The sequence below is a fragment of the Pagrus pagrus genome (genome assembly GCF_965226575.1).
Source record: "Pagrus pagrus genome assembly, chromosome: 21".
NCBI lineage: Eukaryota > Metazoa > Chordata > Actinopteri > Spariformes > Sparidae > Pagrus > Pagrus pagrus.
Window position 1 is genome coordinate 24,647,657 of NC_140208.1, and position 26,858 is coordinate 24,674,514.

Below are 26,858 nucleotides of genomic sequence, written 5' to 3' on the forward strand. Positions count from 1 at the left end.
TTGGGGGTTTTTTGCCTCTGCCTGGTCCTTGGTGGCTTTCTGTTTTAGATTCTTCCACCGAAGTTTTACCTGCTCCACTGACCTTAGTTGGCCACTGCCAGTAGCATTTATTTGTGCTGTGATAGCCGCCCAAATCTCACCTTTGCTTTTCACAGACACATTGGTCTGGCCAGGAGTGCTGAATGTGCCAAACAAACTTCTATAATTTAGTCGCACCCCATCCAGCAATGCATGGGTCTCAGCAGCTGTAAAGTTCAACCCCTTACATTTTTGGGCCTCCATGTTGTCTGGAGGTTGGTCAACCGGTCACTCTTTTATACCATGCCAGTGAAATTTCTTTCAGGTGTGAGAGTATCCCAGGTTCATTGGGAAGGGCTTAAATTGGGTTCTCTGAGCATGAATGGTTCTCTTTACATCAGAAGGAGGAACAGACAATGACCTCAATTGTACATCGACACCGAAGGAGAAGGTATAAGCTACGACAGTATGCTGAACGCCCCAACCTGCTCGAGCATTACTCCAATGATGAGCTTTATGCACGATACAGATTTGGGCGAGATGATATTGCTTTCATCTGCAATATTCTTCGTCCTCACCTTGAACGTGCCACTCTGAGGAGCCATGCCTTGACTGTGGAGGAGCAAGTGCTTATAGCGCTGCGTTTTTATGCATGTGGTTCCTTCTTTGAGGTAATTGGGGATGGACTGGCGGTGACAAAGTCAGCAGTGGGCCATGTGGTGCATTCAGTGTCATCTGCCCTTACCACTCTCCTGGGTCAATTTGTGAAATGGCCTGAAGATGACATGGCAAGGACCAAGAGGAAGTTTTTTTCATTGGGGGGGATGCCCAATACTATTGGTGTAATTGACTGTACACATGTGCATATTCAGGCACCTCATGCCAGGGAATGGGAGTATGTCAACAGAAAGGGCCGGCACAGCATTGACGTGCAGCTTGTGGGGAATGCTGACCTTGTTGTCACCAACTGCGTCGTAAGATGGCCTGGGTCTGTACACGATGCCCGTATTTTGAGAGCAAGCCACCTCTTTCAAAGGTTCCAGCAGACACCGCCAGATGGCATCGTCCTCGGTGACAGCGGTTACCCCCTTCTACCCTGGCTGATGACCCCTTTTGCTACTGTCACCAATGACTCCCAGCAGAGGTACAACAGTGTCCATGCCACAACAAGAGGGACAATTGAGCGCCTGAATGGTGTGATAAAACGCAAATTTGCCTGCCTGAACTATCTCCGTGTGGAGCCACAGAAAGCCTGTCACATCATCTGTGCCTGCATTGTGCTCCACAACATAGCACAAACAAGAAGAGTGCCACTTCAGGAGGTTCTCATCGATGGACCTCCTCCCTGCGCAGAAGTCCCTGATCTGCTGCCGCCACCACCGCCGCCTGATGGTCCTGCTGGAAGAGCTGTGCGAAATGCCATGGTTAATCTTTATTTTTCCAATTAAATGGTTAAACTATGAGATGTGTGCACTTACTTACTCTGATCCAGATTACAAGTTTTGAAATTCTGGGCCCAGGAGATTCACCCAGTTTTATGGTGACACATACAACATCATATGAAGCCGTAGAACTGCTTGCTTCGTCACCTATAGATGCTGTCTCTGAAGTAATGAGTGCTGTGCTTGTTTGGGGAAGCACGATGGATGTGATGACCAGCTCTTCTTCTTCAAACTGCAGAATGGGCTGATGTATCAAAGTATCATCCAGTTGACTAGCCATGGGTTCTCCAAGGAAGGGGCCAAACATCACCTCATCACCTCATCTGATAATGCATTTGCATCAACCTCCTTTAAATCTGGTGACAGGATGACAATGTTTTGAGTAGCTTCCACATCTTCTTCTTGTGTGTCTCTCAGTTGTTCATTGTTTACATCAGATCTTTCACCTTCATATTCTTCATCATCCTCATCTGTAAGGCTCTTGGTGCACAGATACAATCTTAACACTCCCATTTTTAGTACCGTGTACAGTTCCCCAACTGTGATATCTTCATCAAATACAGCTTCCTCCTGAAAGTCTAATATGTCATGACTGAATCTCAAATCTTCCAAATGTACTTTTTCCATTTGGTAAGAAAAGGTTTTTGGAATACAACATGTCAGCTTTTTTTTTTATTCTTTGGGTACATCAAGGCTCCTTGTCCCCCCTCCTCTGCGTTTTCTTACTTGTTTACCTTCATGAATCCACCCCAGCTCAACTTTTCTGTAATTTTTTTTAGCCCATTTGTTGTTTTTGGCATAAGTCCTTCTCCGCTTTGGAGCAGAAGTCTCCTCATTATCAGATTTCTTATCATCATTCCCATCAATGCCCATCTTTTGCTTTAGTTTTTCAAGCAGTGAATGTTTTTTTAATTCTTTTGCACTTGTGCCATGATTTTCCAAACAGAAACGTCTTGCTGCTATCCGATCTCCATATGTTGGGATGTAGCCAGCCAGAGTGTCATCATCCATGAAGTCGATGATTGTGGCATCAATCTGTCAAGACAGACACATTTACAAATCAAGGACCGAAAACACCTTCAACATCCTACCACAACACCCATGTGTACACTCACACACATACATGCACCCATACGGATGCACACATGCACGCGCGCGCGCGCACACACACACACACACACACACACACAAACAGTTGTTGTAGTTGGGCTACCCTTGGCTACTCTTAACAACTATACTGGGGTCTTGAGTTTGAAGCTGTGCACTTTGTTACTCCTTTTTAAAAGTTGTTAATAGTTTATCATTATTATCATTATTATTATTATTGTTATTATTATTAATGATCCGTCCTTGCCTGTGAAAATAACTGAATATGATGGAACTTAATGACTTATTTTTATCAGAAAGATTACTTGGGATATTTTTTTTGAGGGGGGATTAGCAGTTTAAAAAAGCCTTACTTGTGTTGACATGACGTTAGTAGATGTGTTTTCTTGCTGAAATTCAGTCCTTATGGTTGTAACGTTATGTAGGTTCAAGTTTGGGTACAGAGGACTTTAAGCAAGCACCAAATCTGGTCATGGAGCACCAAACTGTCTACTTCAACACTTCATCATTTTGGCCATGGCAGTACCCAAATTCTACATATATCAATATAACGGAAATTGTGTGGTGTGTTTCCTTCTCATCTGGTCAGCACCTATTACGTTACACGGAAAGGTAAACTACCAGACTGTGTTGCCGGGGCTAGCTAGCTAAATTAGCTCTTCTTATGCTAGTGTTGGATGACCATTAAATGCAATGAAATGCAGCTTTTACAATAAATTAATTTCGTAAAAATACACTTACATGTTCTTGTACCATTCATGAAAGGCACTCCTCTGGTACACCGCGATTTCGTAGAAATCTCAAAAGTGGGGTAACATTACCCGTGTTTTGGGCCATGGTGATGCCCGTTCGTTGCAAAAGACCGACTGGCAGTTCACAACTGGAGTAGATCATGCGGGGACGATACCTCCGTCCGAGACCATTATTTATCATGTTATAACATGATAAGTTTCACGTTATTTCATGATCAGTATCATGTTATTTCATGATAAGTTTCACGTTATTTCATGATCAGTATCATGTTATTTCATGATCAGTATCATGTTATAACATGATAAGTTTCACGTTATTTCATGATCAGTATCATGTTATTTCATGATAAGTTTCACGTTATTTCTTGATCAGTATCACGTTATAACGTCAGTTATAAAAACATCAGGTTTTTTTGGGGTGGCAGCAATACGCTTCCGTAGGTGTCTGTCCATTTCTTTACCTGATAAAAAAAAAACACCTGTGGTTGAAATAATTCCAATCAGATCCACAACAAATAAGATTTAAGGGAAAAAACAGAAGTGTGCCGGTGTTTTTCTACGGAGCCCCTAAAGGGACATGGGGGGGGGGGGGGACTTAAATGTTTCTTTAGTTTGTTTTTTTTCAGCTCAAATACAGAAGTGCAAGTACGTGAGTAACACTGCTGGTTTGAATGTTTATGAAAACATACTCACAAAACCTTTCTTGTGAGCGTTTTCATAAACCTCATATTTGTAATGGCCTCGTATTTGACGTATTTTATAGTGAAGTGTAATAATTATTCCATAATCACCTTTCAGTTGTAAAAATATCAGCCAACACAAATCTTAAATCAATATTTCCCCATTGAGCACTGTGCCATCATCACATTCCCTGTCCTGGAGCGCAGCGGAGAGGGCCGGACTCTTTGACAAATAACTGATCCAGTAATCATAATCGATGGTAAAAATCCAAGATTAAATCAAAAAGCATTAAAGAATGAATAGCCTACTGTTCATGTTCCACCAAATGCGATTTTAGTTTTCATGTAGTTTGTGTGTGAAATCACTGCAGTGGAAACGACTGTGCTGTCAGCCACAGAGCGCGCAATGTAGACAGTGCAGTCTCAGCACACGCACTCTCCAGTCAGCTCCTCTGGATCATCCTCACCACCTACGAATATGGATTGTATGATTTATGAAAGCCTGTAAATAAAGTCAGTGACAGCTCTCACAGAATCATTTCACTCCATATCCTCATTGTGAGTCCTAATCATGATTCAGACGGAGTTCACCGTAACTACGAGAAAGTATCTTGTGCGTATGAGAAACGTTTTTTTTCCCCCCATGTACCTTTAGGGGCTCCGTATTTTTCTTCTTATTTTTTTGAAGTAACTCCCTACTCAAGTAACTTTTTCAGTTAGTACTTTTGTACTCTTACCAAAGTAGTTATTTTGATCACTCCTGTATTTTAAGTTGAGTAACTGCTTATGAAAAGTAACAGTACTTTTACTTGAGTACAGTTTTTGGCTGCTCTACCCACCTCTGGTCCACAAACAAAATATACATCATTTTATTCTCATTCCTTTTAATTCTGATTTGCCTCTTCATCGCTGCATTGTGACAGCTGTCAAAGCCCTGTGTATAGTCCTCCAGGGAAATTCTCTAAAACTAATTAAATCTATAGGGTCTGCCCCTTACATTGATTTTTCAACAGGGTTAATGCCAAAGACTTTTTGAATATTAAAATATGCATCTGTTTGTTGTATCATCAAATGGCAAATAGAATTAATGTAAAATGCTTCAGTGTTGGAATTCAAGTTTATTAATTCATTTACATAGTCATTTATGACAAGCAAGCCTCAACGGAGGGGAAATAATTGGGGTGTACTACAGTGAAAAATCAGTCAAGCTACAAAAGTAGAGGAATAAGCATGATGTAGCCTCACTTTATGATTCAGGCTGATATGACAAATGTCTCAGCCGGTGCTGCGTTCTTTCACTTCTCTGTTATGCAGAGGTTGTAAATTGAAAGGATTCAAAGACAAGAGATGTTCTGGGCTGTTAGAGGAAGACGGACTCTTCTCTCAGAGTGCTACCGGATAAAAAGCTGCACCAGATTAACACAAGAAGTCCTCCTTACCTAATAAAGTGTGTCAGAATATCTTATCTGAGGAAGACAACTTGACATTCTACTCAGCTGCAGTCCACCACAGCAGTCGTATGCTGCAGTGTGATTACTCCTCCCCTACATGTTGAAAATTTTCCCTCAGCCTTAAAGAGAAGTTCAGTAGGGTCTGTTCCACTATAATTGGCTTTAAAGCACTTCATTTGTGAAGTACCCATATTGTCTTCCAGTTTAAAAGCATTAATGGTAGCAGTTTGGCTTAATTTGCGACCATAAAGTAGATAATTATCTGTTTAAAGGGTTGAATTGTCATCTTTTCAGAATAATGGGCAGCCGAATAGCAAGTCGGTAGATGGAGAGTTCAGATTTGTCACTTTTTTGTTGTAAAAAACAAGCCTAATGGTGTGACTACACAAGAGGTGTATTTTAGTTGTCCATCTCACACCCATCTGATGGAACAAATAGTCTTCTATTTTAATCAGTTCAGCTGTCATTTTCAAATGATTTATTTATCATCTTCTTGTGTAGCTACAGTGATAGTGTATTGGGCTCTGATCACTGCCAATATACAAGTGACCAACACTCAGTACTTAGCTTCAACACCTCCTGAATGGACACAGATGCAGAGCTGCTATTTCTCTGCTAAGGCAGGCTCACAGTACAGAAGTACGGGGCTGATTTAACACTGATTTGCCCCTCCCAACAATCAGCAGAGATAGCTGGCTGGAGAGCTTGGCTGGTCCCGAAGTTTGGCCCAGATTATCTGTTAATGTGGGTGTACAGATCCAATCTTAAACCTCCTAAACTGATTCAGACTCAACAGGGCCGCCCTGATACATAACCAACGTGTTTGAGATCTAGGATTCAAAATCTAAACACCCGACTGTCATTAAGTCAATACTTTCACAACAGCCAATGAGAGAGATATCCCAGAGCAGCTGACAGTGACGCTAACAGTAAACAACCCTAGCCCTTGAGAGTGACGTTAGCTTGCATACTACTGATGACAGATAATAAAACTGAGATCCTGATCTCATTGAGGAATAGACAGCCCATTTTATCATCCAGACTCATCCAGAGATCACGTGAGGTGCTGCATTTCCCCCTTTGACACAATAATCTTCATAATATCCTGTAGTGCGTGATGGCCTTTATTTTCAAGTCTTGTAGTGTTTGCAGGTTTGATATTAGAGAGAAGAACATCTGTAAAGATTCTCGCTTGTGTAGTGCGTGGTAGCTGTAGCTCACCCTGCCCTATCTGTCTACATGGAGTTTGACTTTGATAACTATCAATAAATATGATGATGTGATTTTCCTTTAGCCCTGTTGAAAGAGCGGGGAAGTGGGAGAAGGAGAGGAAGGGAGGGAGAGAAAGAAAAAGAGTGCACAGGGAAAAACTGCCCTTCACCTGTTGTGTATTCTCTTAATGTCTGTGACATATTCTACAGATACAGACATTAAAATTGTAGTGAAATGCTGGTATGATGTTGACAAATGTATTATATTCAAACATTAAAAGAACATTCAAATTACTTAAATGCCAAGACAAAAACTTTAGTTGAAGAAAGTTATATATGCATCTGATGTATTGGAAAGCCGCAGTGAACAGTAAAGTTTAAGCCCTGATTTCAATGAGCTAACAGTTTTAGCAGAGCTCTGATCTAGCAGCCCTGTAAGGCTGAACATAGGCACAGTGGTGCTTTGAGCCAAATGCTAACATCAGCATGGTATCATGATAACATGCTGATGTTTAGCAGGTGTAACATAACTGGTTCACCATGGTGAGCATAGTTTAGGAAGGCTGCATGCTAACATTTGCTAACTAGCACTAAAAACAAAATACTGCTGCTGATGGGAATTTTGCAGGTATTTGGTCTAAACCAAAGTATTGGACAAAAGATTTCGACCTGATGATGACAAAATACATGAAAAAATACAGATTTCTGAGTTTGTATTATTACCTGATCTATATGGTAAATATTACCTTTCTGAGCCTCCTTTCTTTTCCAAAACTACATAGTGCACCTTTAAGGGATAACCAATATATCCTACGAGAAATGTGAGTATCTTCCAGGGCCAATAGTTGATTGAGAAATATTGATCAAAACTATGTAAACCTTATGGCAGCATGAGAGGAGAATTCAGGGGATGTGCCATATTTAAGGCAGTCCTTCCAATAATTGTTGGGATAATTTAGTCTGAACCAAAGTTTTGGATCTACTGAACAAATTACATTTTCTTCCTTAGAGCAACCTGGCCAAAATTCTACTTTGCAATTCAATTAATTAGGTACTAACTGTTATTAAACGAACACCAGAGTTCTTTTCCAGGATCCCACTGAAATATTTGAGTGTCTCTTGCCCATTTTATGTGGAAGAGGTACTCTGCCTGGCTATGTCATAAGGGGATGCAATTCAACATATGCAGTACTCTCTCACACACACACCATTGAGGCTAAAACAACATGTGCTTTTTTGCTGCTGAACTGCTTTCCCGCAGTTTTGCCGGGTTCTACTGTCGCTTGGAGCAGCTAATTGGCCTTAAAAGACCACTAAATAGTTTTCAAATGAAGATCAGTTTGGAAATGCTTCCAATTAACTGACAGCTGAGCACTGATTGGACCACTTACTGCTAATTCAGAGCAGGTTGGATGCGAGTAAAGGTCATCCGCTGTGGAGAGGAGTCGATGGTGCTTCAGTTGTCGGTCCTGCCATGCAGGGGAAATTTGGGCAACAAAAGCTCCACAGAAATGAAGTAACCTTATTCAACTGTCAGAGCAACACTTTATTACTATTTGAGAACACAACACCATCATTAAACATGAGTGACAGTTGCAGTGTTGCATAAGCACTACATTAAAAGCTACAGTAAGACCTTGCATCACATTTTACTTTCAGACCAAAAGACAATCTGGCCTGTGTGAAGCAAACAAATCCATTCAAAAAAGTTTCTCTGCTCTGCTTATTTGAGTGTCTAAGAGCCCTTTTAAGGTAAAGCAATTCTCAATTTGCAAACTTTGCACTGAAAGAATTTTCCTTGGTGCTCTGCCACGATTTATGAAAATGCTGCCGCACGTCTCTCTGTGGGTGCATTCTAATCCCGATGGAAGGAGAAAATGAAAAGCTTGACAGCGGGGCTTTAAGTACAGTAACAATGTCAAATCAAGAGCTTAACTGTGAAGAAACGTGGATTACGGTTAGAGTAACAAGTGTAATGTATAAGGACTTTAAAAGGAATAATGTTTACCATGTTCACCATGACAGTTTAGCATTTTATCATAGTAAGTTTAGCTAATTAGCACTCAACAAAGAGATCAGCAAAGAATGCCTTAAGGGAGTGCTGTTACCATGAGGTTGCACACTTGGTCTACAAAAGTGTTTGGGTGGCTGGTGTGTATTGAGTGGCATCCACACAAATGCCAGGACCAAAGGTTCCCAGCAGAACATTGCATTGCACTGGATGATCAATTTGTTTTATTTTTTTTTACTTTGTCCTTTAGTAGTTTTAATGTTGTGGCTAATCGATGTATGTTGTTTGCATATTATGTCCTATATCTGATTTCTGTGTGTTGTGCTACTAATTGAGTAGGCCAGATTTAGGGCTCTTTTTTAGTGAATCCACAGGAACACACACACATGAATTGATTGTGGGCCAACACACTTTTGATACTTTTTCACCTTTGGTAATATGGCATACTTGGTAATTTCTGAAGTGATCGAATATTACAGACCAGAGGTACACTATGCACACTGCACTGTTGGCCTGCTCCAAGCAGGCGGGTGGTTGAAAGAATAGCAGTCATACTTGGCACCGAGATTGCAGTGTGCAGTGTGTTAATTATCAACAGCACACCCACTACCACAGCTCTCCTCCTACTAGAGAATGTGGCAAGTCACCAAGATTCCAAACTTGGGCAGGTGAGGAAAGAGCCTCAGTGCACTCCAGAAAATGCTAGTTTGCCTAAATTAGCTGAATGAAGGATGCCTTATACCACAGCTGAGTGGACTAAACACAAAAAACAGCTCTGCAGTGCGTAACAAAAAGTTTTAAATGCTTTAGTTATATGTGGAAGGATGTGCCATAAAGTGTATGTGTTATCAGAACTTGATTTCAGTTTTGTAACTAAACGCTAATCTACGGTGGCCGGGAGGTGCAAACCAAAATTACAAATGTGAAACACTTTTACGAAGCGTGAGACAAATTTACGTTTTGGAAAACATTTTTGCATATCATAAAACAAATTTACATTTCAGAAAACAAATTTACATTTCAGAAAACAAATCTACATTTCAGAAAACAAATTTACAAACACCGAGACAAATTTACAAGCGCTGAAACACTTTTACAAGTCCCAAAACAAACCTACAAATAACATCAACCGGAAAGGGAATGTACCAACTCCGGGGTTGAACCGGAAGTGATAAAAATCGAGTTGTTGTTGTTGATGGAGTTCATGGTGACCCTAGATGGACAGCCAAGGAGTGATGTTTTGCCCGTTTTGTGGCAAACACATGAGCCGCTTAACGCGGTTTTGTTTTTCGTGTGGTCGGTCTTTAGACTTTTTAACTGGCGAAGACCAGGCGGAAGGACAAATCGCACAGGGGACATCTCAACAGCCGGACAATGCTAATCAAAGTAAGTGTAGCATAGCGCTCGCTTTCTGAAGTAACGTATGTGAATGAACGTGAATTACCCTATTGGTTAACTATCTATTTTGAAATGGAGCTTTGTTTATTTCAGCAGAAAAACCTTGTACATCATACAAGCAGTTCCTGGAGTACAGAAGCTCCAAGTCAAAAGAGCGTCAGTCTTTTAACTACGGGCCGAGAGGAAGACGTCCGGCTAAAGATCGAAAACACGTCCAGGTAGGTTGTACTGTAGCTTATCAATACTCGACTGTCTGACTCGAGATGAATCCGAAGTGGATCGGTGTCATGTTAGATGTATGGTACAGATTAAAGCATATAGCACTCAAAGCAGGAAAACAGCAGCTCTCGTACAAGACGAGATGCTTTGCTAAAGCAACTGTGCACAACAATGTAACGATTTGGAGTGTAACTTATAGTATGTATGGGAAACGCTGTATAATCTTTTATATTAGCTATGCTTAATACATAGAATTGATCTTGTCTTTGTCATTTTCTAGATAAACATTGGATTGATGGTGCCAAATGGAACTGATTTAAGACCTCTTAGAGGGAAAACGCTCCCATTATTTGTAGATCCAGAGGTAGCAGCACCTGATGTACTGAGACAAGCTGTCCAGAAAATGAGAACGTTTAACAAAGACATGCAAGAGGGACAATATGTCCTTTTGTATCCAGACTGCTCAGAGGTGGTCCATGTGCCTGGGTCAGAAAGGCCATTCAGATTGGCTGAATATAAGAAGGAACTAGGGAAGCCATACTCCAGGATCACCTTTTTCATTTGCCTAGAATCACATTTCAAAGGAGGTTAGTGGATGTCATGATTCAATATTTTTACACATTTTAAACTCCTAATGAAGGTTACACCTACAGTATCTACATTATCTTGAATGAATTTTTTTGTTTTTACAGCAGCAGATGATACCTCAGACTCTGATTCTGAAATTGTCATCGCATCAACGAGTGCAGCTGAATTCAATCGAGCTGACACTGTGGTACATCAATTATTTATTTATTTTTTCTAATACCAATTTATGTATGAATATATTTATTGATTTATCTATGACAAAACTGACAGCCTTTCACCACTGATAAAACTGTATATGGTAAGGAAACAGTTATGGAAGCAATTACAAATTGTTGATACATTTATGTGTTTCCTCACAGGTTTTTGAACCACAAAACCAAAGTACTCCCAAACACAAACCTGAAGATGAAAGGTGTGTACATTTTGGCATCTTGCCTTTGTCAGGGCGTCAAACAGATTTTACGAGAGGTCCTTCTTAGATGACTATTGTAGGCCTAAAGGACAGTATTAAATAATGTAATATCATTTTTATCATGTTTCAGAGATGCACCAGGACATTCAGCAACAATTCAGCCTGGACAGGTAATAGGGCAGACTGTGGCAGCCCAACATTTCTTACTTTCAGTGTTGTTGTTTTTTCAGACATTTTAATTTGTTTTTCAGATAGTGATATCTGATGCTGAGGATTCACCTGAAACAAATCCAGCCAAGACCTCTTGCTACAGGTAAGTAAAAAATCATAGTGAATCACAAAATTTCAATTTAATTCATTGGGAAGAAATGTGTGTTTGTAAGATGTTTTAAGAAATTGTAATTTCCCAACAGTAAATACACAGACCTGTATGCACCTGGTGTTGAGGAAGACGACGGGGAGCTGGTTGCAATCAACGTGGAGACTTTCCAACACACGGCAGTGTAAAGTGACCTTCTGACCGTGGCATTCCATTTTTTTATTGTGCAATATTGATGGTATTGAAGTGATTGTTCTGCGTGCAATGTAAAATTCATTGATTAGATCACTTTCTGTCATTATAGGGAGGAGATGAACATTACACTAACTGACATTGTGGCAAACCTCTCGCTTCCTATTGATCACAAAAGAGTCAGCCGGTTCAACATCTCAAGGGCTAATGTTTGGGATGGAGCCGTCAGGGGTTTCAGGCGTGCAACATATTCTGAAACCTGTGACATGCTGGTCAGATTTACTGACGATGCTGGTGTTTTTGAGGAGGGGATTGACACAGGTGGTCCAAGACGAGAATTTTTAACTCTGCTCATGAAACACCTGAAAGACCGGCCCATTTTCGATGGACCAGAAGGACATCGGTTCTTGGTCTACAATGCAAACGGTATGCTTGGGTTATATGTGTACTATACTAATGGTTGGCTCATGAAAATTAGACATGTATGTCACATGGCATATGCTTTTTTCCTCAATATCTTGAACTATTTTTTAATTTTGCAATATAAATTCATTCACAGCTGTTAGGGATGATGAATACTTCCTGGCAGGAAAGATGATCGCAGTGTCAGTTGTACATGGAGGTCCAGGGCCCCATTTCCTGTCAGAAGATCTTGTACATTATCTTGCCGGCCAACCTTCATTCAAATCAACAGTTAATTTAATAACTGATGAAGAAATAGGGAAAGCTTTGAGAGAGGTGAGAATAGCATAAAGCTACAGTGTGGTAGGACAGAGTTTTACATAGTTCCTGCATTGTTTCAAGACAAATTTTACTTCCTGTATCACATACATAGAATTGGCTTCATTTAAACGTTTTTGGTAGGGTAGGGTTACACCATGCTATGTATGTCACTGAATAAAAATACGCAAGGATATACAGAACATACAATTATTTACTTTTTTTTAAATGTCTTTCAGATTGAGAATGCTGCTTCAGTGGATACTCTGCAAGATTGTATCCTGAGACACAGCACAATGTTACAGACAGCAGGCTGTCTGAGACACGTGGTTGCAGTGGAAGAAAAGACAGAAATCGTGGCAGACTACGTCCGATGGTACATTATTGACCGCAACTCATCTGTAATTGACAGGTAAGATCGTATTTTTAATGATGTTATTTTCTTCTTTATGTATTCATGAAACTTTTGTTTGAAATTCTTCATGCCATGTATATCTATTATCAGTTAGTCACTGTGACTAAATTTGCGCCATAGTGTTACAACTGATAGCCTATGTGATGTCTGTCTCTCCATTCCCTGCCTTGTGCCAATCTACAAGTACTCATGCCACCCTGCCCTCTGTGTCATTCCTTTGTGTGACTGCATTTAATTCATGCAGTTTGTAACACTTGCCTTGCCCTGTGCAAATCAAAAGAATGTTGTTGTTTTTTAAGTAACACACAACCAACCCCAAATGTACATTTGTTTAGGTGGATTTTAATTGTTGGGAAGAGAACCTCTGATGCAGTTGGCACTGCACAGCAGTGAAACAGTGTTTGTGTTCAATTTGTAGATTCAAAGATGGTCTTTCAGCCCTTCAGTTTCTCAGTGCACTACAGCAACACCCTTCTTTGCTGACCCACATCCTGTGCCACTCTGAAAAGCGACTCACTGGCTTTGAACTTGAGAGACTCTTCAAGCCTGACCTCAGCCCTTCAGGAAGTAACAGGAGACTAAAAGAAAGTCAAACCTTGGCCTACTGGGCAGACTACCTCCTCGATTGTGAAGGTTTGTATGTTTTTTTGTAATTTATTGGAAAACCACATCACCATGATATATCTAAAAAAAAAAAACTATTTCTTTGCAGAAGGCGAGGCTGCTGTTTCTGTGGAGGATGTTTTGATGTTTGCAACTGGGCTGACATCACTTCCCCCTTCTGGGTTGGAACCATCGCCACAAATAGAGTTCCTGGATGACTCTCCATTCCCAATGGCAAATACGTGTTCAAACTTGTTGAAATTACCACTCCTAGATTCATACAGTCTGTTTAAGTCACAAATGGACTTTGGAATCCAAAATAGTCCAGGATTTGGCTGTTTATAAGCCATATGACTGGATTAACCCTAGAGCTCGCACTCTAACATTGTTGTTTGTTCTTTGTTGCTGTTGTTACAGCTACAGTCTATAAGTCTCAGTCTTTTTTAAAAGAGGTTTTTATAATGTTATGCTCCAGTATGTGAGCATGTTTTTTTTTTTAGGGTTAGGGTTAGCTTTTTGACAATTGTTTTTAATCCATGGTTCTCAAACTGTGGTCTGTCTGAATCACTGTTTTGGATTTAGAATGAAAAAAGTCATTCATTTTGTTCTCTATAATACAGAAATGTAATAAATACTCATTACTTTACCAGTGAAATAATGAAGCTGTGGGTGACAAATTCAGACACTTTGTGTACGTGCTCCATCCTAACCCTAACAATAAACCTCTCTTCAATTCATAGCTGTGTAATTTCTTTTAGTTTCAGATACAGTTCAGTTGCAGACTGCCAGTACTCTGGTTGCTGTAAATGATTGTGCTCCATAGCTAAGTCCAAGTACTCCTGCATGTTTGCATCCCCACATGGAGCTCTTGTCAGGCGAGCCTCAGGAAAGGCATCGAGCGCAGCGGCCTGTTCAATTTGAAATCCACAGTCTCTGGAGCCAAACCTATGTTAAACAGAAGACATAATTACATTTACTTTAAGATAAAAGAAAAAAAAATACAAACATCAATTTGCCACCAAAGTATTACCTGTGTGGTAAGTAGTAGAGCTCATTGGGCACTCCTCCTGGACATGACGCTGTTCTGGAGGGGCGAATCCTGTGACTGTTCCACAGTCTCACACACTCATCCAAGTCCTTCTGAATAACATCACCAAAGCAGTATCTCAGTAGACACTGATGCTCGTGGCTCCCGTTGAAGTATCCAGCATCCCTGAGGTCTGCAAATAGCTCCATCCAGAACTGACACCTATTGAAATTGATACAATAATAATGTTAAGCATATGTTTGAATGAAATCAAAGGTTAAACATAATTAAATTATTTAATTAAAGCCACATACCTCCCCTTTCTGAATACGGACCACCACGACTCAATCCTCTGGTTGGTTGTGGATGAGCCATACATGTGGCTGGACGCTCCACAGTAATAGTCATTGTGGTGGTGGCGTAGGGTGCACTGAATTGCAGCCATGGTCCCGTTCTCCGTGCCGCAATCAGTCCTCAGTCTCATGGGAATAACGCCGAGGTCTCGCACACATGACAGAAAATAGTGAGCGATCACGCTTGGGTCATTATTTGTTGGTCCACATGTAAGCCACAGTACTTTTCTTGAAAATCCATCGATACAGCCTGAAAGAGCCAAACCATATGGCTTAAGTTTATCATATCCATCCGCGTGCCACATATAGTTCGGTCCCATGGAGTGGTAGGTTCTTCTTATAAACCTTCTGCATGCTCTACTCTCACACCCTCGAGGATTGAGCTCCCGGAGCAAATTCATAACATGATCTCTCTTCACTCGCAGATTGTACTTTTGTCTGAGTACTTGCCACATCATGCGGTAGCCAAACAGCTGTCCAGGTCCACGAAGTTCCAGTCGGATGGCCCTAATTATGGCGTTTGTAGAAGAGTAATCCTTTCTGCGAAAAAACCCGGCTCCATTCAGTTTGCTTTTCAGAGATCTCAAGCTGATGTGAACACCGTGTAAACTTGACATCATGTCCACAATTACAGCGTACGAGTGTCCCTGATTAAAATATGTTATGCACTGCTGCAGCATATCTGGTCCGTCGATCTGGTCCATGCCCCTTAAAAAGTCTAAAGACCGACCACATGAAGAACAAAACCGCGTTAAACGGCTCATATGTTGTCCACAAAACGGGCAAAACCTCACTCGGTGGCTGTCCATCTAGGGTCACCATGAACTCCATCAACAACAACAACTCGACTTTGCCGCTGCCGGGTTATCACTTCCGGTTCAACCCCGGAGTTGGTACATTCCCTTTCCGGTTGATGTTACTTGTAAATTTGTTTTGGGACTTGTAAAAGTGTTTTGTATAATGTAAATTTGTTTTCTGTAATGTAAATTTGTTTTCTGAAATGTAAATGTGTTTTCTGAAATGTAAATGTGTTTTCTGAAATGTAAAAATGTTTTCCAAAATGTAAATTTGTCTCACGCTTCGTAAAAGTGTTTCACATTTTGTAATTTTGGTTTGCACCTCCCGGCCACCGTACTAATCAGATCTACAAAACAGACATTAGATACTTCTTTGATGGTGATGAAGACCCACCACCAACCAACACTATTGCTGCTCCAAGCGAAGAAGTTGACATATGTATCTATGGTTCTTTTTCTCAAGTGAAGGGAAACTGGAGAATGAGATGATTATACGGTTTGGTGCAGCATCAGCAGTAATGCAGGTCTTGCGCTTGACTGTTGTGGTGTCTCTCCATAGGGTGGCTAAATTCAGCCTTAGAGATAGAGTAAGGAGGTCTGACATCTGGAGGGAGCTCAGAGAAGAGTCACTGCTCCTTTGTGACAAAAGGAGCCCACTAAGGTGGTCTGGGCATACAGTACGATAAGGATGCCTCCCTTTGGAGGTTTTCAAGGCATGAACCAGGAGACCCCAGGGCACAACCAAAACTGGAGGGATTATATATCTCATCCAGCCTGGGAACAGGGTTACACAAAAATTATGAGGGATTGACTGATTTTCACGAAGCTTTGATGGCGGATGGTTATTGGCCCAGAAAAGTCCCCATTAACATTTGGTGTGGATCTGGACAAAGGGACCAATCACATTTTTTTTTTCCCACTTTCTTCAATATGGGTGTATCAAAAAATCATGTGCATTTAGGTGGCTGGTATCTATGAGTGAGTACAAATGGGCATGTGCTCTCCTGAGTGCCATTTTAGTTTATATAATAATCTCATAAAGGATGGATGAAATAAAATAAAATATTTTGCTCTTCCATAAAAGTCAGTCTACCTTCTCTTGAGTAAAACAAATAACAACATTGCCAGCGGCCATTTCTGAACCCCTCACCCCCTCTGAGAATTTCTTGACCGTCCCTTGGATTACAGCATTTTCATCAAGACCCTAATTTACATATCATGTTGAGGCATATAGCAAACGTGACAACACAGCCTGCACTGCCAAGCTAATCTCATCACAGGACCCTCATCCTGTTATGGAACATGGTGAATTAACACGGGGATGGACTGTTGGCCTGCATGGCAGTGTAATTGGTACATATTAATCCTGTTGCTTGCCCCACCCACCCTGGCTCTGTGGCCTATGATTACAACACTTTGATCAGCACTCATTAGCACCATGGAGAATACAGGATGATTATGTTTTGGAAATTAGAGTGGCAGAGAGGAACAGAGAGAAAGAGAAGGTGGCCTTAACATGCACAGTTAAGGGAAGGAAATAGTCCCAAATCACTCCTGGTGGATTAGTGTGAGAAAGCGAGGGATTTGCTGTTTACCTTTATAAATCCCTCTGTATTCCAGCCTGAAGAATGGTGTAAATGTTGTCATTTTTTTTTGTGTTGTCATCTGGAACTACATTCATTTCTTTTATGTCAGTAAACAGAATACAGAAATTTCCCATAGCACTTTCCCCTAGCCGCACTCGATGATGTCTGTTTACACTGCTCTCCCAAAAGCATCGAGGTGATTGCTGATCTTTTGTGTTCCCTTAATGGTCCTAATAGCATAACTTACTGGTAAAATGCTACATTCTTGCGCTCCAGCAAGAAGCCTCCGAGATAAAAAGAAATAAACCTGCTGTCTGCATACCTGACCTGGAATGTAGCTTCAGAAATTCTCAGCTGTCAGGAATACAATTATGCACACTGTTACCCTGACAAACCTTTGTAAAGCAATACCATCTCAACTGGAGGGCAACCTGGAAAAAGATCTGAATCTGTTTATTCATCATAAATTATTTGCAAACTTAACACAGAATCCACCGCTGTCCAGCAGTCTTCTTAGGACCTTGTGGCTCTTTGTGGCTACAGACCTGTGTCTATTGAAACACATAAAAAAGGTGGGATCTTAATATTTAAAAAGGCCACTGTGCTTCCATGTGCCGCCACAAAGCATCTGACAATAAACAAATGTAGAAAAATTGTGTGATAGTGTATAAACAACTGCCGAACCCAACTTTCTGTCTGTACTTCTGATGTCAATTGCTCAAAACTTCCTAAAACTTAACAATGAGAAAACAGAAAGTATCTCGTTGGCTATTTCAGTTAGATAGTTTGCAGTCATGCAGCCCTATCACATAACATTAAGCCATCTGCAAAGAATTTGGGTTTCTTATTTGTTTCCAGCCTTTGTTTAGAAGGCCAAGTAAAGAAGGTTGTTCAGTCATGTTTCTTTCAATTTAAGGGTGTCTGTGGAACTTCTGTGTTGAGCTGGAAGCCAGTTATTAGTTCAGCAGACTCAATTTCTAAAATAATGGTAGCCTCTGTAGCTTTCTGTTATTGGACCAGAGAGAGTCACTGAGACGAGGCGTTCAAGAATGTGCATAAAGTCACATCCTTTCAACTGTCATGGAAATCCTACCCAAGTCCATCAAAAAGAAATCCACAGTCCAGCACCACCTCCACCTTGTATAGGCAACTGAGAGAAACGAGTATTGTCTAATTTTTCATGTCATGTTACGATCCACACACATATATAATACATGTAAATTGCTACAAATTGTTACACAGAGCCCCTTCAAGTTAATTTCAAAAAGTAAAACTTTCTTATCAATTGAGGATTTAAACAGCATTGTTAACGTCTTTAATATTTCCCCTTTACATTCTGGTCTTCTTGCATTGTAGGTCTACACGATATGTATTTAGTCAGCATCAGCGATGGGCGCATGCACAATAGTCAAATCACAGGATGTGCAATGTCAAGGAACACAAATGAACTGCTTGATAAACAATGAATTCCTGTTATTTCATTTCACAATATCTATATATATATATATATATATATATATATATATATATAAAAACAAATAAACGTTTTTACAATTTTGTGCAGCCCTACTGTATTGGCTTTATGATCATTTTCGCATTGATTTCAAATAATTATTGTTGACCTTCGAGGCTTTAAATGAGCAGGTTCCTATTCATATCAGAGAACATCCTATGATGGGATCACACCAGCCACGACTGTCGACATGTTGTTGTTCTGACGAGACCACACCCCTCTTCAAACTTGACTCTATCTTGCACAGTTGTGATGCTATTGCTTGACAAAAATCTGTCCATAGACAGACAGACAGTGGTGTAAATACTCAAAACTGCTTCTGTGTGAGTTCCTGTTACAACACGTGTTTCCACATACTATCAACGTTTTCATTTTGTTGCATCATCAGTTATGAGCCTCAGAAAGCATTTAGAAATATATTAAAATAAGTCTCTTCAATAAACTGGATTTCTGCTGGTAGTGACTGAACAATCAAGAAAGCAATTCGCAAAAGCCATAGCTTGGAGAGTTATAGTGACTGACTGATGTTCCCAGCTGGCCTTACAGCATCACTGCAGGTATGTTCAGTCTTAACTGAAGGAAAGATCTCTGACTGTGGCTGTACTTAACCAAAAAAATCCCCAAACAGAATCCAAAAATATGCACCATCACTGCTTGAGAAAGCTTTCAGGGATGATTCCAACAATATACACTGCCACAATTTTCAGCCTCCTGACTCATCAGATGTGGCAGTGTGATCATGTGCTCCAGTCCCAGTTTCTCTGTGCCAATACTGTTTCCACACCATTTATAAAAGGAAACATCTCTCTCTCTCCACCCCCAAACAAATCCTTATTCACCACTCTGCCTGCCACACTGTTGTTTTTGTCCTCCCTCATCAATGTGGATGAAACAAATGTTATAATTAAACCAGTCTTGGCTGGCCACAGGACAGACAAACCAAGCATATGTTTTGGCCATCCCTCATCCGTGTCTCCTCTCCTTGTCGTGACTTTGTGCAGACATAAAACAAAAGGCAGCCCACTCCCCTTCAAAAACAGTCAAAACAAAGGAAAAACAGGATTACTCTTTCATGCTATGTTAAATAAGCCCCAGTTATCCTCTAGACTCCTTTGCTACCAAATAATACTGAAAGACTACAGCTTTAAGATTCCTTTTCTACTTTTTAAGGGCGACACAAAAGATGTTGAAATGTTTTGGCAGTGTTCTGGCATAATTCTAAGCAACAGAGATCTCATGTGGCTTCACTCTTACTAAGCAAGCCCTCTTTCTCTAGCCGTTCACAATGAGGGCTCAACTTGACAGCTCGGCAGCTCAAAAACAGTGAAATAACACAGAGACGATGGGCTTTGACATGATAATGAATTCACATGGCAGAAGCCCAGCGTTTAATTTCTCTGTGTGCTGAGGAGCGAAGAAGGGATGGGTAGTAAAAGCTGAGCAAATTAAAAGATCATCAATGGGTGTTGGGAGATTGATGCTCCTTTCCCTGTTAGAGATGTAAAGTCAATGGAGTGAGCATGTTATCTGTTTAAAGGAGTTTTTTGTAACAAAGCTGTGTTTGAAGGAACTGAGCTGCTCTCTGCTGGATGAAACATGAGCATTGTGCAACTTATAAAGCTCTTAGAATTATAATTCCCTAAAGGGATTTCCCACAAAACAATCTGCCCACACACACACACACACACACACACAAACTCTATCATTGCTTTCTAATTGTTTAATAGCAAATTAAATCTGCCTTCTCTGTATACTGTACACTTCTTACAGAATTAGAGAGCCGGGGAGTAACATTATCACTATATCGACCAGTTGTATTGAATTCTCATTACCAGGCAAGCAGCCAGGTGGAGTACAGTATGATTCTTGCTGTTGGTGGAGAAGAGCAGGCCAAGAACATTTAGAGCAGGTGAATTACTGCTGTACTTTATGGATCGCTACGGTTCGTTTGCTCAGGGCAATGTGGAGAAACATCCCAGGCTGGTCTGGAGTTTCCACTGATGATGATTACTAGTATATCCTGAGAAAATACCATCTTATTGTTGAATATGTTGTAGTGTAAATGTGGCGAGCGTAAGGAGGACACCAAACACAGCAATGTCAATTGGCCTGTGTTCAGGAGGGTAGTAGGGCTAATGGGATCCCACTCGTAACCTACCAACTGCAGACAACGCCACCTTGGGGCTTTCACCCAAAGATTTAATTACATCACTTGATCTAAGGACATGCAAGTAAGCTCAATTCACTAGGCATGAGACGTGGTTCACAATTAATAATACACTTTATTATTTAATATTAAAACACTGCAGCAGACACAAATTATGAAAAGGACTATTCAAAGCTGAGGCTCGTTGGCGTGGAGAAACTAGTGAGGGAAGGGGTCCAAACAAAATATCATAGATCACCCGGGCACGTGACAATCACACACACTCACACTTTGTGAATAACCGAAATAATCCCAGGGGAGCACAGCACACAAGGAGGAAGGGGACATCACCACCCAGATCACCAGCACCACCACCACCACCGGCCTCTGCAAAGGAAATGAACAGAGAATAGTCACACAGTGAAACAAAACTAGTATAAAATAGAAACTGGTCAAATTATTATCACACCAAACAAAATATCTATTAACCAGAATAAACCAACCATAAAGAAAAGAAAGCAAATAGCCAATTATATACAAACAAAAATAAACACCACCTGCCCTAAACAAATAAATTACACAAGTTAATTAAATCAAATTAACCAAACGGATATCAAAAGTCAAGACAGGTGGGGTAAAGAAAACAAATAAACAAAAACCAAATTAAGGTGTCAAAATGAAACTAAACACATGGCCATGAAGGCAGACTTAAGAGTCTCTAAGCTGCGATGCAGCAGCCGACAGAGCAGCGGCGAAGCTACAACAGAGTGGCGGCGCTGCAGCAGATAAAGCTGCGACGCAGCAGCGGTGAAGCTGCGACACAGCAGCAGCGAAACTGCGACAAAGCAGCAGACAAAGCAGCAGACAAAGCAGCAGCGGTCAGCTGATCGTGACTCTTATGTCACAGATCGTTTGGCCCAATGGCTGTATCTCATCTAAAATAAAGAACAAAATTAACACTATTAAAATGAGCCTACCATTCCGGTTTCAAGTGCCACAGTAAAACTACAACATACCTTCTTGGCCGGATTGGATACACACAGAGTGGTTGAGAGGGAGAGACACACGCAGCTACCAGCATTTACCTGTAACCATGCTAACGTTAGCTTAAAAATGTATCGACCAAGATCGTGCAGACAGAGAGGACACTTACCACTACCGCTTAACGGGACCAGCGCACACCAAGCTGGACACATCAGCTCAGCCGCTCTGCAGTAAAACATATATGCGCTATAAGAACAAAAGGGCTCAACACCTGATAACATGGAAATGACGAGCAGCGTGCAATCCTACCTGCCGAGAGTCAATACATCCGGACCGGAAGTGACGTGTCAGACAGGAGCGCAAAGAGAAAGTGCCGGGGAGAGCTGCCGCACTACCACTGGTGCTCAATTAATAACGCGCTACAAGAGCATTCTGCTGCTACATAAATTATATTTTAGTTGGAGTTGAGGGATATACACTGTAGACCATATAAAAGCAACAAGCTCTCACTCCCAGCTTGTCAAATATGTCAGCTTGGTCAGTGGCCTTAAGTTTCAAACTATGACTGATGCTCTACATGCCCCTCGAGTGTCAGTTCTGCATGTGAAGGGCTCCACGGTCAAGTTATCAATAATACATAAACCAGGTTTGGTCTGACTTTCAAAATAGAGCTTGCTGACAAACAGTTCACATATTAGGAAATACTGTGGCATCTGGACTGGATTGTTGCAAAAAGGTCACAATTTGGTTAAGTTTAGGCACCAAAACTACTTGGTTAAGTTAAGGAAAAGATCATTATTTGGATTAATAAGTATGTTTAGTCCTGTTATTACATAACATAACTATAAAACAAATCAATCTTGACTCTTGGTCACACTCAGTGATCTGACTGAGACCCCAAGCATACGACACAGATCGCCATGCATACCCTGCTATATTGTCTTTTACTTTAAATGGGACCATAATTTACAAAATTAATATCATGCTGGATTGAAAAAGACTTGAGAAGACTGTATATGGCAACAGGGGAGGAAGTCAGGTGACATAGTATAAAGACTGACAAAGCAACAAATTCTGCATAAGAAGGAGGATGAGCAGGATGCATGGGTCAAACTCAAGACTTTCACTCAGGACAGCGCTGGTCATGTCCTGTGTGAAACCAACAGTCAATGGTGAGTTATTTCATCTTATTAATGTTGTTTACTCACATCACGTACCTAACCGTTCTTCAACCTTTAACCTGTAGTTTTGTTGCCTAAATCCAATCAAAATGTGAGCGTACAGCTTACAGTGTACAGCATAAAGTTTGGTCTAATCTGCTGGTGGTTTGTTCTGGGAACGGTGATATGTCACTTAAGGAGCCCTTGGTAATCAACCTATTCAGTCGTTTAGGCATGAGGATGTGTGGAGCTTGCGTGTTCTACCTGGGTCTGTGTGGGTTTCCCCCGGGTGCTCCGGTTTTCCTCCGGTCTGCACTGTGATGAACCGCCAACCTGGTCAGGGTGTAACCTGCCTGTCTCCCAATGTCATCTGTAGCCCCTTTTAGTTAGAAAATGCGCCACATTTGCAGCCAGGTAAAGGCTGCAATCTGCCGTCTTGTCTATGTGAAACGGAGATGTAATATTCCTCCTTTGCAAAAAAGCCGCCACTGGGGTAGGCGTAAACATGTGGCGTGACGTGAAGCACGAAGTTGGGCGTGAACAGTGACGACTGATCTGGTTATTGACGATTCTCTCGGCTGTGATGGTTAGCATCTCCCGGATCTCAGCGGCTTTCCAGTTGCTCATCTTGATGTCCGCGGATGAAGTGATGAACTGACTGCTGTGATCAGCTGTTTCCAGCTTTTAAAACTCCCAGCTGTGGGTGCACAACAGTGTATGTCATCGACACCTCCGCCCATGTCACGCAATTGCTTGCACATCGACGCCTTGGATTTACATAGCAATGGAGGCAGCAAAAGTGTACCCTCCGAGGCGTCATATTGGTGGACGAAAATAGACCCCCAATATGCCGTGGTCTTTCCAAATTCACGGACTTAGCTACAAAAAGGACAGCCAAATTGGCGGGTTGCTGTCCAGTATAAAAACAGCTTGTGATCAGCCCCAGTCCCCCATACAACCGCATACAGGCAGAAACTAAAACTCTCTAAACCTGTTGTGAGGATATCCAAGAAATGGTCCAGTGAAGCAGTGCAGAGGCTTTAAGAGTGTCTTGACTGTACAGATTGGACTATCTTCTGGCCTCCCAACAACAGTCTGGATGAGTACACTGATTCTGTGATGTCATACACCAGCTTCAGTGAGGACCTGTGTGTACCAACACGAACCAGGGTGAGTTACAATAATGACAAGCCCTCTCTGTACAGATTGTAAAGCCCTCTGAGGCAAACTGTGATTTGTGGATTTGGGCTATACAAATAAAATTTGATTTGATTTGATTTTGATTTGGTTAACAGCTAAACTCAGAAGGATCAGATTGGTCAAGGAGAAAGCGTTTAGGAGTGGGGACAAAGACGGGTTTAAAGAGGCCAAATACAGGTTTAGCAAGGAGGTCAGAGATGCTAAACGGCTGTACTCTGAGAAGCTACAACAGCGGCTCTCAGACATCAACTTGGCCCCTGTCTGGCAGGGTCTCAGACAGATCACCAACTACAAACCAAAAGCCCTTCACTCTAAAAACAACTTACAAATGGCCAATGACCTGAAAGAGTTCTACTGCCGCTTTGAAAAACAATGGGACAGGCCTGTCACCATCCCCTGGGATCCATCCCAACTCACCCAGACCCCCAGCCAACAGATCTGTAGACAATGCAGTAAACATGGCCCTCCACTTCATCCTCCAACACCTGGACTCAGCAGGAACCTATGCCAGGATCCTATTTGTGGATTTTAGCTCTGCCTTCAATACCATCAACCCAGCTCTGCTGCAGGACAAGCTCTCCCAGCTGCATGTACCAGACTCCACCTGCAGGTGGATCACTAACTTCCTGTCTCACAGGAAGCAGTATGTGAAGCTAGGGAAACTCGTCTCTGACTTCAAGTTTGTGGACGACACGACCCTCATTAATGATCATTGGTCTCATCTCTGATGGCGATGAGTCCACCTACAGGCGGGAGATTGACCACCTGGTGTCCTGGTGTGGACAAAACAGCTTGGAGCTAAATGGTCTAAAGACAGTGAAAATAGTTGTGGACTTTAGGAAAAACCCAGCCCCACCCGCCCCCATAACCCTGTGTGGCTCCCCTATGGACTCTGTGGAGTCCTTCCGCTTGCTGGGCATCATCATCACCCAGGACCTCAAGTGGGAGCTGAACACCAGCACCCTCCTCAAAAAGGCACAGCAGAGGATGTACTTCCTGCGACAGCTGAAAAAGTTTAACCTGCCAAAGCCAATGATGGTGCTCTTCTACACCTCCATCATTGAGTCCATTCTCACCTCCTCCATCACCATCTGGTATGCTGCTGCCTCTACCAAGGACAAGAGCAGACTGCAGCGTATCATTCACTCTGCTGAGAGGGTGATTGGCTGCAGTCTGCCATACCTCCATGACCTGCATGCATCCAGGGCCCTGGGGCGGGCAGGTAGGATTGTGGCTGACCCCTCCCACCCTGGATATAAGCTCTTTGAACCACTCCCTAACCCTAACCATAGATAATGTTTTGATGGGTGTTATCATAATGTAGTATGGACTTGAAACACAGCTCAAATCTCTCTAACTTGATTACATGTTCATACCACACATATAATGTCCACCTGTAGAAAGCAGACCGGCTAATTCTACATATCTATCCAGGCTGATTCCTCTGAAGAAATTATATGTAACATGTCCAAAGAAATATTCAATCTTCTTTACATTCATGGCTCTAATTTCATTTCAGATTTGCATACAATGCATGGCAGCCACTATGTTGTATAAATTATGTATTAATATTTATTATTTTCTTGATCTGCTTGATGGACCATCGTGACTGGCATGTTTTTCTTTCGATCAAGAGACATGATCACATCACATGTCAGGCTGATGGCCCACACCACTGTCATGAATATCTATGAGAATACACTGTAAAAAGTTTTAACCTACAAGGAGACGAGTACTTCTCTACTAGGCCTTTGTTTCAGTATTTCAGTCCTTAAACTGGAAAGCATTATGTATCAGGTATCACCTCTAGATATTGTATATGGATAAAAAGGCTTTTTAGTATTAAATTAAGAATTTGTCCTTTGGGAAACTGTGCTTATTTTGGCTCTGACACTGATAAGAGACAAGGACAAAAGATTTAAAAATATTTGATGCCAAGCAACCAGCAAAGGGCTCGGGTTTCCCTTTTAAAATGCAGCATAAGTCTCAATGGACGAAGCATTCTGCAACTCTTATTACAGTCTGGGTCTTCATGAAATAACAGGTCGATAATTCATGTGATTTTAGAATCTTTATTTCTGGACAGTGTGATTTGATGGGAACAATTAAGGTTTTTCAAGGCAAAATTCTGCAATTATTTTAATTAATAATCGTAATATAAAAATATACAATGTGCAGAGATAATGCACCACAGTCCAAAAGTTCACAATGATATTGTCCTCCATAAAAACAAGTTTGTCTCTTCAGTGGAGCTGATTCTAAGATTTGTGAAACATGAAAAACAGGCACTCTGTGGGAAGACATATGTTTTACATGAATTATTCAGCCTTGTATTCTGTTGTTCAGTCTATTATGCGTGTAGAGATGTTTCTGTCTTTCCTTATGTTGTCAGTCAAAACACTCACTGCAAAGTAGCACTTCTGTTTGATTTGTACCTTAAATGTTGCTGCTGATGCTTTCATAAACATCCATGCATTGAGAGGTTTGGCATTGATGAAATACCTGAACTGAAAAAAAGCTTTCAAAGCAAAGATTCTTGAACATTGAAGGTACT

The 26,858-nt window shown here is 41.3% G+C and overlaps 2 protein-coding genes across 2 annotated transcripts; both read left to right on the forward strand.

Moving 5' to 3' along the window:
* Positions 1 to 434: 434 nt before the first annotated feature.
* LOC311250224 (putative nuclease HARBI1) lies at positions 435 to 1,466 on the forward strand (the record flags this gene model as incomplete). The annotated part of the gene is made up of 1 exon (XM_084341802.1): positions 435 to 1,466. The coding sequence occupies one exon, from the start codon at positions 435 to 437 to the stop codon at positions 1,464 to 1,466; it is 1,032 nt and encodes a 343-aa protein (XP_084197928.1).
* An 8,412-nt stretch (positions 1,467 to 9,878) lies between these two features.
* LOC311250225 (G2/M phase-specific E3 ubiquitin-protein ligase-like) lies at positions 9,879 to 14,275 on the forward strand. Its single transcript, XM_084341803.1, has 13 exons — positions 9,879 to 10,058; positions 10,164 to 10,288; positions 10,570 to 10,876; positions 10,982 to 11,064; positions 11,237 to 11,289; positions 11,420 to 11,459; positions 11,541 to 11,602; positions 11,703 to 11,792; positions 11,913 to 12,226; positions 12,360 to 12,538; positions 12,760 to 12,932; positions 13,354 to 13,568; positions 13,648 to 14,275. The coding sequence occupies exons 1-13, from the start codon at positions 9,890 to 9,892 to the stop codon at positions 13,881 to 13,883; spliced, it is 2,046 nt and encodes a 681-aa protein (XP_084197929.1). The 5' UTR covers positions 9,879 to 9,889; the 3' UTR covers positions 13,884 to 14,275.
* Positions 14,276 to 26,858: the final 12,583 nt, after the last annotated feature.